Raw genomic sequence first — 13,048 nt, 5'->3', positions numbered from 1 at the left:
TTTTGAATTTTTCTTCTGTAAGTTTATTTCCTTGATTTGAGTCTAACACTAAATAATTGGAGGAACTACAACTTTATTACAACCTCAGCACTGTAACAAAGATACAATGTAGTATCTGCCACTACTCCACATGTTTAACAATATTACACTTTACAATAGTTGACTGCCATGCATTATTTATATAACTTGCCCCTCACAGCTGCTGTTCCTCTCAATATGGTGGGTCAGTGTGGTGGTAAAGTGTGTCATGACACACTGAAGAAACCTAGCCTGGTCCCAGACCTTAGTTTGCCAACTGGCCAAGAGCTCTGTAGAAGAGATCTGAAAATGATGTTGGTTCAACAGATGCACTCTGAATCAACATATCAGAGAATCACAGACACGTGTCCTCCAGTTCATCTACAACTTTATGAGTGCGGAAAACCATAACAGTGAATCTCTTTACTGTCATCAGCCTTTTCTTACATTATTTTTTGGTGCTTTATTTATGAAAAGTTACAGCAACAAACCAATGAGGGTTTGGAGGAAGATGCAGCTATATGTAAGTAATACAGCCTTGATATCTTGAAGGGCAAGATCACATCAGTGAAAAATACAGTAGAAAAGGTTTTTTCTTTGTTCAAAGTCTTAAGGCAATCTTCTCACAGCAATGTAATGAAAAGCAATTTAAAATGAGAAAGACCACATTCACATCCATTTTCACTAATCGCTAAGGAGAAAGGTGAACATTTTGTGACATTTGTTCATAGGTCTCTGGTTTGACTGCTCTCCTCTCTCTAATCTTTCAGTCATTTGCTGTCTAAATCAAAAACTAAAAGAATGTCTGTACTTGAAGGTAGAAAATGAAATCAACAGAATAAATAGCGCTCAAGATCAGTTGTAAAGTCTGCCAGACACAGGAGTCCTGCAGCAAGTACTGTACGTTTACAGCTATTCTGATACAAATGTCTTTCTATGTACAGCTCCACAAAGTTAGTGTGTGTGTTAGTGTGCGATAAGTGAAGAGTGCAGCTGTAGAGGCTGGATTAACCTGCCGGGGTGGCCTCAGTCAGAGTGACTGCTGAAGAGACTTCTGCTGTTCCTGGGCTACAACAGGTTCAGCAGTATCAGCTGCTGTCACTGCCGTTTCATTCTTGCTCTGGTGTAGTAGTAAGATCATTGCCCTCCATGCGGGAGGCCGGGGTTCGAATGCCCGGCTTAGGCATGACGCTTAAGCTTACCCTTGTATTTCACTTGTAAGTCACTTTGGATAGTGTCTGCCAAATGACTAAATGTAAATGGCACAGTCATCGTAAACCCCTGCGAGATACCCCACAGCCACTACTGTTCATGTCACATGATGTAGGAAAAATAGCTGCTATAGCAGATCAGATCATATCAATGCGTCCTATGAGTTAAGAGTTAAGCCCTTCGGTCAGCTCATCAACTATTCATCAATTTGTTACCAGAGTCTTTGTTAAGTGATCGATTTGACCTTGGTGGAGTCGTCAACGTTGTCTCACCTGAACATCACGTGTGTTGTTAGGAACACATGAGGGTTGTGTGACATTAATGACAGACATGATGATGAGATATTACAACAATTCCTGTGACCTCAGCAAACCTCAAGGTGTTAATGCCTCCACAGAGTTTAAATACCTGGTACTCCCAATCAGTCAGAACTGCTGAAGACGAAGATAGAAGGTGAAATGCCTTCCAGTACCTTAAGCAAGTTCACTGCCCCTGATCAGCTGAGCAATCTGTCAACTGTTGTGCATACATGCTTTTCAGAGATATGTATCTGTGCTTTTGTTTTGCTGTGTACCTCTGAACTCCTCTACAAGAGATGACAAAGGTGTCTGAACTGAACAATCGGCTGGTTCCACCTACATCTAGTGTCGGGCTTTAGCCACATAGTCACTCCACCTGAGTGGCTCAAATGTACTTCAACCTCTGACTTTCAAACACGGCTCAATCTGAGCGCTGATTTTGCTTTCCAGAAGCGTTACATCCGATCCTGCAGGGTAAACATCTGGCTGCCATCGACCCCACCCACAGTGGGACAGCAGTTCCACTCTCAATTGTCTGTAGTGTAAGGTGCTTGGAAGAAAGTGCTCCAGCAGCTACAAAGAACGTGTTTCATACAGTATGTCTATTAGTGTACATCCCTTGTGTCTCCTTGGCTGTAAGTCTATGAGTGTCCTCAAGAAGCCTTCCATGTGCTGTCCCCTGGACAGTTTTAAAGTGTGCACACTATGTTCCATTATAACCAAACATAATGAGTCATTCTTTATTTGTCTGGATCTCAGCTTTGTATGTCCCTAGTCCATTTGATCATAGTCTCTGGAGATCTATAGAGGAAGATGAGTTTGGAGTAAAGTTCCTCTTCCAGCTCCAGCTCCCCTGTCTCACGCACCTGAAACAAACATAAACACAAACACACACACACACACTTGTATTAATATAGAAAGTAAATATTTGCAAATGATAAGACCATTACACACATACATAAATATCCATGCTGCAAATATCTAAATTCAAGAACAAGAAAAACAGAAATCAGTCTGAGAGTGTGTGTGAGTGTGTGAGTCCTGTAAATGTATGTACAGTCTGTGGGTGTGTGTATCCCCACACTGCAAACTAACCAGAAAGATGTCTGTGCAGAGCTTTAGGATGCGGTCCACACAGGGCAGCTCCTCAAACATGATGGAGTGGGAGATCTCACTAAAGAACCCACGTACAAACTTCCCAATTACTAAGACCACAGACACGTACAGACCCATGATCCTGGAAGGAGGAAAAAAGAGGTTACACTGAAGAGTAGGGACACAAAGGTCATACAAATTATTATTATGCAAAAGATTATGCATGTCTGCTCAGACTCATATTCTAACCAGCTCATCCATGAGTGCCAGGTTTGAGGACCAAGTGACACATTTTGTCTATTACCTCTTTCAGCTAAAGACAAGGGGTGGATCTACAACATGTTCCATGGGGTGGCAAAGAGTTAGTATGAAGTTTGGGCAGTGTGGCATGATATGATGGAATCCCAAATGGAATCCTAATGGTTGGGAGGGTAAGGCCTCTTAGCATGACCGTTCTAGTAAAACAGTAGCTACATTTTTATTTATTTATTTATTTATTACATTTTTGAATAAATCATTTAACCAAGTGGGTGTTTCAAGGGAGAACTGGCTGGGTCCAATTGTGATGACACAGACACAGTGATTTCATTTGCCATTGTTAATTGTATTACATGAAAGAAAATCAACAATACCTTCCTACCACTCTCTGTCATCTCTTATCCTATCAGTGCCTCTCAAACTCCTCTTCACTCCTCCTCCACCACCCTACCTGCACAACTGTTGCTCTACTCCCCCATTCCTTTTTAGATACATGGTTGAGATACTTTAGTCCAGTTAGAAACCTAGTATATAAATACCCTTCGAAATTGGTGCATTAAACATTCTTAAATATGTTTACACGCAGTCTATACACAATCCGTTCCAAAAGCACTGCAATAACAAGGCAAATTTGTTATGGTTTTTGCTGTACACCAAATCAAACAATGGATATGACATGAAGGTTAACGTAACTGACAAGTGTTCATTATCTTTACCTATCTTTACCACAGGGTCTCCTGTGAGATACACTTTTATAAATAATAACTAACCCTAAATCACTACTTCAACATGAAAACCAGAGAACTGTTTAGGGAGACATGTAAGCCATTCTGAATCTGACAAAAAAGGGAAAAACAATCAGAGGCATTGCACAAAATATTGGACATTGCCATAAGAACAATTTGGAAAGTCCCGAAAAAGAAAGAAACCACTAGTGAACAATAACAGCTAATGATGCAAGCATTGAGAAAACTGTGAGAGGAAAAAAAAAACACAAGAACAACAGTGACATCACCAACAGTCACATGAAATAAATCCTGAATAACCTTTATGTGATATCCTTCATTTCATCTTAAACCCAAATGTATTCTTTCAGATAGGACTGTACAAGTAGTTTAGAGGTGTGTGTTTCTTACCCATATCCAGCCAGGAAGCCCAAGCTAGGTGGACTGACTTTGTCATTGAATATGACCATGGGCAGAACATCACATGAGGAGGGGTCACAGCCTGCAATGGCAATGTTCCACCACTCCTGGTTCCTGCTGTTGCTCTGAGACCGGTCACTCATCAGGGACAGGGTTATATTTAGGTAATCTTCTTCATTATCTACAAGACAACCAATCAGCTGTGTTAAAAATATAATAGATACTTATTTAAATCTTATTTAGTCAGACCCTTAGAGCTCCATGTTTTTAAACCCAGATAACATCTGCCAACTGCACTTTGGATATGGGGGGTGAGATCAGAAAAACAAGTGGGCATATGCCATCCAACAGACCACTGCAAGTCACCAAGTCACCAAACAGTCGATGGAAAAAACTTCAATGACCACAGGAAAATACCAGTTGACCACTGCCACAATGCACATTGTGCGTAAAAGTACAACATAAAAGTAGAGCTCTGTCACTAAACATGACATTAGGCTGTTGTTCACTATGTTGCCCTCTAGTGTTAATTCTTCTTCATACAGTACATTTTCAACTAATAGTGAATTCTGACCTTTATAGAGTTGACTGACTGGTTTGGCCTCTGCTCCATTGGGGGCCCGGATATAGTTAGGGAATAAATTTGGAACAAGCCTGGTGAAAGAGAAGAGACCCAATTTCCATGATTGGATTGATACGACTGTACTTATAAAACAGGAACACTAAACACTTGTATTTACATTTAACATCAGTTCGGAGAGTTAACCTACACAGGTTCAGTGCGATTGCCAACCAGTAGGGAGGCCAGATCGGCTCTTACTGGGTTGCCAGGATCAAGGTCTATAGAATGTTTGTCGAAGGTGTGTTCCACTGTTCCTCCTTTACCCAGGTCCCTGTCAAACCAAGAAACATTTAGGGAGAAGACAGAGCCAGTTAGCTCGTAGAGGTAAAAAACAGCAATTCAACAGCCTAAAGTCATTTTGTATATGAAGAATGAAAAGCTCTTACCTTTGGAAATTCCAGGATAAACGTAGTGTTAGGTCAACAGGACTTCCAAGCAGTTCTTTAATGACTTCCTGTCTGCTGGGGGGGCTGATCCTCCATACTGAACCTGAACTACCTTCAATCATGGCCGTCACAATGTCCTCGTAACTGTAGAGAGTGATGAACTGCATGGCTACCTGGATGTGCGTAAAGGCAGACAGCATTATGTATGAAACAGGTCTGCAGATCTGGCATCAACTCACACACAAACTTACAACAATAATTAGAAATGTTTAGCTGTAGCAAAATGCACAGATGCACAGACCAGAACTCCAACAGAACTGTTCTCAAAGATGTCTAAAGACATGCCTGTTATTATGCCTGTTACTGAACAGGTGAACAGTAACAGCCGTCTTTAATCCAATTAATCATTTTTAAAAATCCGACGAAGAGAAAAGCTTCTCCAAGTCATCGTCCCCTGAATTTAACAGCTAGCTCTGGACTCTGAAATCAGGCATAAGTGCACGGCAAATGGCATTTTATTGAGACTTAAGCAAGTCTGGACAAAGAGACAGACAGAGATTTAAACTGATGGGAACAAAAGGCATTCCTTAAAAGTGAAGTTCAAACATTCATTATTTATACCATACTGATGCCTATTTCACAGTTCTGTGGTGTTTGATGTCAACAAATACATTAAGTGGAAAAAAACATTCAGAGCTGTGAAATGTTTGACCATTTCAATATCTCCCACTTGGCAGAAAGAATTGCAAAAGTGTCAACATGGCAGAATCCACCATCAAGAATGCTCCCAACTCATTCCTAATGGAATTATTCCCATCCTTCCTATTCTGCCGATATGAAATGCTCAAACAACAGGAAAGGCAGACAGTAGCAGTTCATTCAGAAAGACAAATAGATTAGACTGAAGTCAGTACGCACTGCATTGCCTCCAAATGTATTGGTGAGCTGGTCATACTCAGGCTCTGTGAATGGCTTGATGGACTGCTGCTGCACACTCATGGTGAACAGGGGCTGGATATAAACAGAGAAACATTCAGGATTATCCACATTTTAAGTACTGTGTCATCTGAGCTTTACAACTTATCAGCATTTACTTAATTTATTAGTAGTATTAGAGTCATTTTATTAGTACTAAGATAGGTCTGTAGCAGTAGTAATGTTGATTACCTCGTATCCTCCCAGCTTGACAGTCACAGTGACATCGATGGGGTGGTTGACCACACCCACCACTGATCTGACCAATGAAATAAAGAGAAGTGGAAACCAGATGATGCAGATCAAGAAGAAGATGATGAGTCCACCCATACCATATTTCACTATCTTCTTCTTCTTCTGCCCTTTGGGCTGTGGATATTTCTGAGAGAAAATATAAGGTAGTTAAAAATAAGTCGGTGTTAATGAAAGAATGAGGTTGCAGATACAAAAGGTACAAGAGATTCCATCACTGAGTGGTTGGGCTCATCCTTAGAGATTGAGTTGCATCTGAAAAAATAACCTCCTGGATGATTTTCTGTACATGTCTAATTGCTAAGATGCCCCAAGGCAGAGTCAGGACTCACTGGATGGATTTTACTGTGTATCTCATCTAGCTTGGGAATGTCCCAAGTGATCTTGCAGTATAAAACGTCCGTTTACAACAAATCGCTTCAGAATGAAATTTAAAGACATCTTCACAGAGTTACTGCTCTAGCCACAAACATTGCTTATGTTAATTTGCACCACATCTATTGGTTATAAGGCATTTGATTTAAATATTTTACTTAAGAACACATTTACATACTGCAGGCTAACTTTAGTTTTTAATAACAAAAGATTTTTTCTAAAATTAGCCTTTTTCAAGAAGAAGACATTTGGTCCACAATCACATCGCTATACTTAAACACTTCCTACCTTTTCTGTCTCCCGGCTGCATTTAATGATGAAGATGTTGGCATAAATGTCCTCCACACACATCCAATTGGACAAGGACAGAGTGGTGTCAGTCCAAACCCAGTCCATCACTGCTCGCAGCTCCACCAGGAACGGCACCAGACGAAACCTACACACACAGAGACATTATGTGTAGCATAATGTTACTATGTTATAAGATGACTTTGGACCCATGTAACACTGAGTTTCCTTCTGATTTGCTCTGTGTCCTTACCCTTGGAAAAGAAACAGATTGAGGTGGTTGTATTTCTTGGTGAGGAAGTTGCCGAGGATACGAGTGGGATATCCACAGCGGATCTGATAGGCTGACAGGCCGAAGTAAATGCATTTGACAAAGTACCAGAGCTGGGCCACAAAGTTCTGATTGAACTTCCTAGACAGGAATAAAGAGAGACGAGCAACATTAAAGCTCATGAAATCTAAGACTCATCTGAAAAAATGTATGGCACTACCATAGAGATTTTACATTTTATGATTTGTTATTTTAGGTTAGCAAAACAAGTCAAATTTGAAGTTACTCTCTATGATGTAGTCATTTGGTTGTCACTACAATGAATACTCCTTGCCATAATTGATTTTAGTTGACCTCACCTTTCAGTGACAGCAGGCAGAATGAAGAACATCCACAGGTGAATCCCAAACACTAGAAATACCTGAAGGGAAGGAAAAGAAGGACATGAAGGATGGACAGAAAAAATAGGATGAAATAAGCTACTTATATGCAGAACAGCACATTAATAGAACTGCTCTAAAAATGTTTTCATGTTATCTGTCCATCCTATTCTTATGAATACAATATTCAAACAATTCCTTAAGAAACTTTCTTCAAATTTGGCACAAATGGACCTGGACTCAAGGATGAACTGATTAGATTTTGGTGGTCAAAGGTCAAGTTCAGTGTGAACTCATATATGTCATGTGTTCTTGTCAGTTCTCAGGAGGGAATTTCCTAACATCTGGAACAAACATCCACACTGAGTTGAACAACTTCCTTAAAGTTTTACATCAAGTCAGCCTAGATTAAATATTGTATGCTGTAAACTTGTCTTAGCTTGGTGGATTTAGGTTTATTAGTTTGTATATTAGTTGTTTAAACCTAAAAATTTAGCTCAGCTTTATCATTAGACAAAATCTACTAATATGTCTAGTTTGTTTGTAATGAGTTGAGTGAACTCAGAAATTTATTAATTTAACCCATCATTTTAATTTGAAATACTCCATTAAAAACTAGAAATTTAAGGTTGAGTTAGCTTGAAAATGTATATATTTATATTAAGTTAATAAAAAATACTAGGTGATGCATGTGAATTACAACTTGTGGTGTGGAATTACAACTAACGTCTACTGACGTATACAACCGCAATGTTATATATGGTTATGTATTTCTTTGTATTGAAAATGTGCAAAGCATTTGACAGAGTTCTGCCACGAAGAATGGGCTAAAATTGTAAAAACTGAACAATGTGCAGGTCTGATCTACAGCTACAGAAAGCGCCTGGTTAAGGTTATTACTGCTAATGTTGGGGTCAACTAGACATTAATTCCAAGGGTTCACATTCTTTTTCCACTACCACTTTGAGATTATATGGTTGTTATCAATAAAGACATGAAAGATCAGAATTTCTTTTGTGTTATTATTTTAAGCACATATTTGCTAATACTCTTGACTTAGAGGAAGCTCAGATTCCATCTTATGACAAATTATTGCAAATTAACCATGACCTTCTAAAAGATTCACATACTTTTTTGGCCACTGTATTGTGTGATCACAGATGAAGGTACAAACTAAACTGCTTCCTCAAAGGGAAAACATGGAATCAGGATAATCTGAATATGTGATCTGAACCTGGAAAATTAGTTTTCCCAAGACGGCCTTGCGCAGGTACAAAGCTCTGTCGATGATCATGGTGCTGAACTGAATGAGGAGCATGACCAGGAAGGCCTCAGGAACCTGGTCCTCTGAGAGGGTGGAAGCTATATCAGCTGCTGCACTGTGTTTCTGAAGGAGAGATGTGCATGTCACAATGGGACTTTTTCCATTTACTGTATTAAAATATTATGCTAAACAAGACTGGTTAGAATAGCGTACTCAAGAGAAAAAAAAAATTCCTTGATGATGCAGAATAGTGAGGTAATAATCCACAACACTGACGTTTTACAGTTACTGTGAATGCATGCTTCAAGCCAAACATGTGTTGTGTGTCATGTTTGATGCTATGTTGCTGAACAGTGATTTGTACTTAGAGTTGTAACAGCATTTTATTTTTATTGTAGATAATTTTGTTTTAGTTTAGTTTACATTTTAAAAACATCTACATTTGGATTTAAAACAGTGTTTCTTTGTGCTGTAGTTCAGGTTTTCATCCGTGTAAATGTGTGATAAATAATTACAGAATGAAAACTTCCATCCAACAATCCATCTCACCCCAAAAGCCCAAAACCCAAAGATGATGATGATGAAGTCAATGACATCAGTAAGGAACATGAGTGCGTAGACGTCAGTGGCAGCCCGATACTCAGCGTGGAGAACATCCCTGAAGAAACCCTGAACTGGCTTGTATACGCTCTGAATACTGCAAAGGAAAACAGTGAAGCATGTGAAGCCAAGTAATAGTATTTTCAATAAAATATTTGCATTATATATATATATATATATATATATTATATATATATATATATATATATATATATATATATATATATATATATATATAACCCCAGCTGATTTTGTAAGTTTGCCCACTAATAAAGAAATGATCAGGCTATAATTTCAATGGTAGGTGTATTTGAACAGTGAGACACAACAATGACAAAAAAAGTCCAGAAAAATGCGTTTCAAAAAGAGTTATAAATTAATTTGCATTTCCACGAAGGAAAGAAGTATTTGATCCCTTCGAAAAACGTGCTTTAGTACTTGGTGGCAAAACCTTTGTTGGCAATCACAGAGGTCAGCCGTTTCTTGTAGTTGGCCACAAGGTTTGCACACATCTCAGGGGGGATTTTGGCCCACTCCTCTTTGCAGATCCTCTCCAATGTTTGGCAACTCGAACCTTCAGCTCCCTCCACAGATTTTCTATGGGATTAAGGTCTGGAGACTGACTAGGCCACTCCATGACCTTAATATGCTTCTTCTTGAGCCAGTGATTTGTTGCCTTAGCCGTGTGTTTTGGATCATTGTCATGCTGGAGTACCCAACCACGACCCTTTTCAATGCCCTGACTGAGGGCAGGAGGTTCTCACCCAACATTTGACAGTACATGGCCCCATCCATCCTCCCTTTGATGCGGTGCAATTGTCCTGTCCCCTTGGCAGAAAAACACCCCCAAAGCATAATGTTTCCACCTCCATATTTGACAGTGGGGATGGTGTTTTTGGAGTCATAGGCAGCCTTCCTCCTCCTCCAAACACAGCGAGTTGAGTTGATGCCAAAGAGCTCGATTTTGGTCTTATCTGACCACAACACTTTCACCCAGTCTTCCTCTGAATCAGTCAGATGTTCAGTGGCAAACTTCAAACGGGCCTGTAGATGGGCTTTCTTGAGCAGGGGGACCTTGCGGGCACAGCAGGATTTCAGTCCTTCACGGCGTAGTGTGTTACCAACTGTTTTTTTGGTGACTATGGTCCCAGCTGCCTTGAGATCATTGACAAGTTTCTCCCGAGTGGTTCTTGGCTGATTCCTCACCGTTCTCATTATCATTGAAACTCCACGAGGTGAGATCTTGCATGGAGCTCCAGACCAAGGGAGATTGGCAGTTAATTTATGTTTCTTCCATTTGCGAATAATTGCACCAACTGTTGTCACCTTCTCACCCAGCTGCTTGGCGATGGTCTTGTAGCCCATTCCAGCCTTGTGTAGGTCCACAATCTTGTCCCTGACATCCTTGGAAAGCTCTTTGGTCTTGGCCATGGTGAAGAGTTTGGAATCTGGATTGATTGATTGCGTCTGTGGACAGGTCTCTTTTATACAGGTAACGAGCTGAGAGGGCTGCCAATGTCAGCTCGTTACCTGTATAAGATCCACCTGGGAGCTAGAGATCTTGCTGACGGATAGGGGATCAAATACTTATTTCCTTCATGGAAATGCAAATTAATTTATAACTATATACATTTTATATATATATATATATATATATATATATATATATATATATATATATTTAGAAGCTTCTCCATCCTACTCACCCAGAGACTAAGACATGTTTAATCTTCTGTCCAACAGCCAACAATCTCTCACTGGCCGCCTCTCTCCTCCTGCCTTTCTGCTTCTTCTTCACTGTGTCTATACTGGGATCTGCTGACTCAGCTGTGGGCTCTTCCGGAATACAACAAATTATCAGAGTGGAGCCCAGAAGTTGCAGGATGTACTGCTACATTCACACTTTCCTTCAGCTAAAAATGTTGCTTATACAGTGCCTATAAAAAGTATTCACCCCCTTGGATGTTTCATACATTTATTGACATAATAAATCAATCCGGGTCAATAAAAGTTGGCGACTTTGACAAACAAATGTCAGAAAAATACCTCATTAATGTCAAAGTGAAAACAGGTTTCTACAGAGTAATGTCAATTAAATAAAAATATATATGGTGAAATCAGTGTTTGCATTAATATGTGTGTCTCAAGTGATTGCAGTATAAAGACACTTGTGTCTGGAAGGTCCAGTCACTGGTTAATCAGTATTCCTGGCTACTATTACACCATGAGGACAAAAGAACCCTCCCAACACAGAGAACAGGTCATTGAAAAGCAGTCAGGGGATGGATACAAAAAAAATTGTGGTCTGATGAGAATGGTATCAGACAAGATGCTATGTTTGACGTACACAAAACACTGCACATTACAAGAAACACACCATCCCTACTGTGAAACACGGTAATGGCAGCATCATGCTGTGGGGATGCTTCTCGGCAGCCGGCCTTGGAAGGCTTGTTAAGGTAGAGGGTAAGATGAATGCGGCAAAATATAACACAATCCTGGAGGACAATCTTGTTCAGTCGGCAAGACCCCTACGGCTTTGGAGAAAACCCAAGGCATAAAGTAAAAGCTACACAGAAATGGTTTACAAACAACAAAGTGAATGTTTTGGAGTGGTCAAGTCAAAGCCCAGACCTCAATCCAATAGAGAATTTGTGGACGGACTTGAAAAGGGCTGTTCAAAACCGATCCCCACACTACCTGACAGAGCTTGAGCAGTTTTGCAAAAAAGAATGGCAAAAAATTCCAGTGTCCAGATGTGCAAGCCTAATTGAGACCTATCCACACAGACTCCATGATGTGACTTCAGCCAAAGGTGCATCTACTAAATAAAGGGGGTGGCTGTGGCTCAATTGGTGGAGCAGTTGTCTGCCAATCATAGGATCGGTGGTTTGTTTCCCAGCAAGTGTCCTTGGGCAAGATACTGAACCCCAAGTTGCCCCCAGTGAGTCAGAGTGAGTGTGTGTGTGTGTGTGTGTATGTGAATGAGATGCAGTGTAAAGCGCTTTGAGTACCAGTTAGGTAGAAAAGCGCTATATAGGACTTTGACATTATATAGGACTTTGACATTAATGAGGTATTTTAAAACCACGGTCCAGCTAATTACTCGGGAAGGGGTCAAAGACATTCACTTGGCCCAAAGATATGGTGTGGAACTTCTGCTCGTACCGAGAAGAGGTTTTGAATGACTTGTCATGTCAGCCCCTTTAACAGGGGAGGGTCTCTCCCCTCCTTGACACTGACACACTTAGTCCCAGCCAATCCTGGCAGGCGAAGTGCAATAGGAGATTCTGAACACACCCATCCAAGCATCATAGTAGAAAGTAGAAAAAAAACAAGGTCAGAAATACTTTCATAAAAAGGCTTCCTGGTATATTTGGAAGTGTATTGGATTGTTAGGGAACATACTAATGAAAATGCAATTCATGCAAAGTCATCTCATAGTCATATCAACGTCATATGTCTTGTTTTTACATTGTTAAATATTTGTCAGATGGCCTTTACTACTTTTTTAATGAAGTGGTATTTGTATTTCTGCTTTGCAGAATCTGTTAATAGGCTTGACACTGAACCATTAAGATGGCTGTGTACTTTACCAACGTAATGTC

General features: G+C 40.1%; 1 protein-coding gene across 3 annotated transcripts in view; it reads right to left on the bottom strand.

Moving 5' to 3' along the window:
• Positions 1-389: 389 nt before the first annotated feature.
• piezo1 (piezo-type mechanosensitive ion channel component 1) overlaps positions 390-13,048 on the bottom strand; it is a 64,716-nt gene continuing 52,057 nt past the window's right edge. For all 3 annotated transcript variants that reach the window (XM_026356364.1, XM_026356367.1, XM_026356366.1), the window contains exons 41-54: positions 11,147-11,276; positions 9,390-9,537; positions 8,811-8,963; positions 7,556-7,617; positions 7,179-7,337; positions 6,926-7,073; positions 6,203-6,391; positions 5,954-6,046; positions 5,036-5,208; positions 4,798-4,920; positions 4,602-4,681; positions 4,019-4,208; positions 2,625-2,766; positions 390-2,395 (exon numbers count right to left, since the gene is read on the bottom strand). In XM_026356364.1, coding sequence (XP_026212149.1) covers positions 2,285-2,395; positions 2,625-2,766; positions 4,019-4,208; positions 4,602-4,681; positions 4,798-4,920; positions 5,036-5,208; positions 5,954-6,046; positions 6,203-6,391; positions 6,926-7,073; positions 7,179-7,337; positions 7,556-7,617; positions 8,811-8,963; positions 9,390-9,537; positions 11,147-11,276 — 1,901 coding nt within the window. In that variant the 3' untranslated portion in view covers positions 390-2,284. The remainder of the gene's footprint in view (positions 2,396-2,624; positions 2,767-4,018; positions 4,209-4,601; positions 4,682-4,797; positions 4,921-5,035; positions 5,209-5,953; positions 6,047-6,202; positions 6,392-6,925; positions 7,074-7,178; positions 7,338-7,555; positions 7,618-8,810; positions 8,964-9,389; positions 9,538-11,146; positions 11,277-13,048) is intronic.

This window comes from Anabas testudineus, chromosome 15 (genome assembly GCF_900324465.2).
Source record: "Anabas testudineus chromosome 15, fAnaTes1.2, whole genome shotgun sequence".
Taxonomy (NCBI): Eukaryota; Metazoa; Chordata; class Actinopteri; order Anabantiformes; family Anabantidae; genus Anabas; species Anabas testudineus.
The sequence above is the reverse complement of the archived record's forward strand: the minus strand, read 5'-3'. Positions and strand labels throughout refer to the sequence as shown.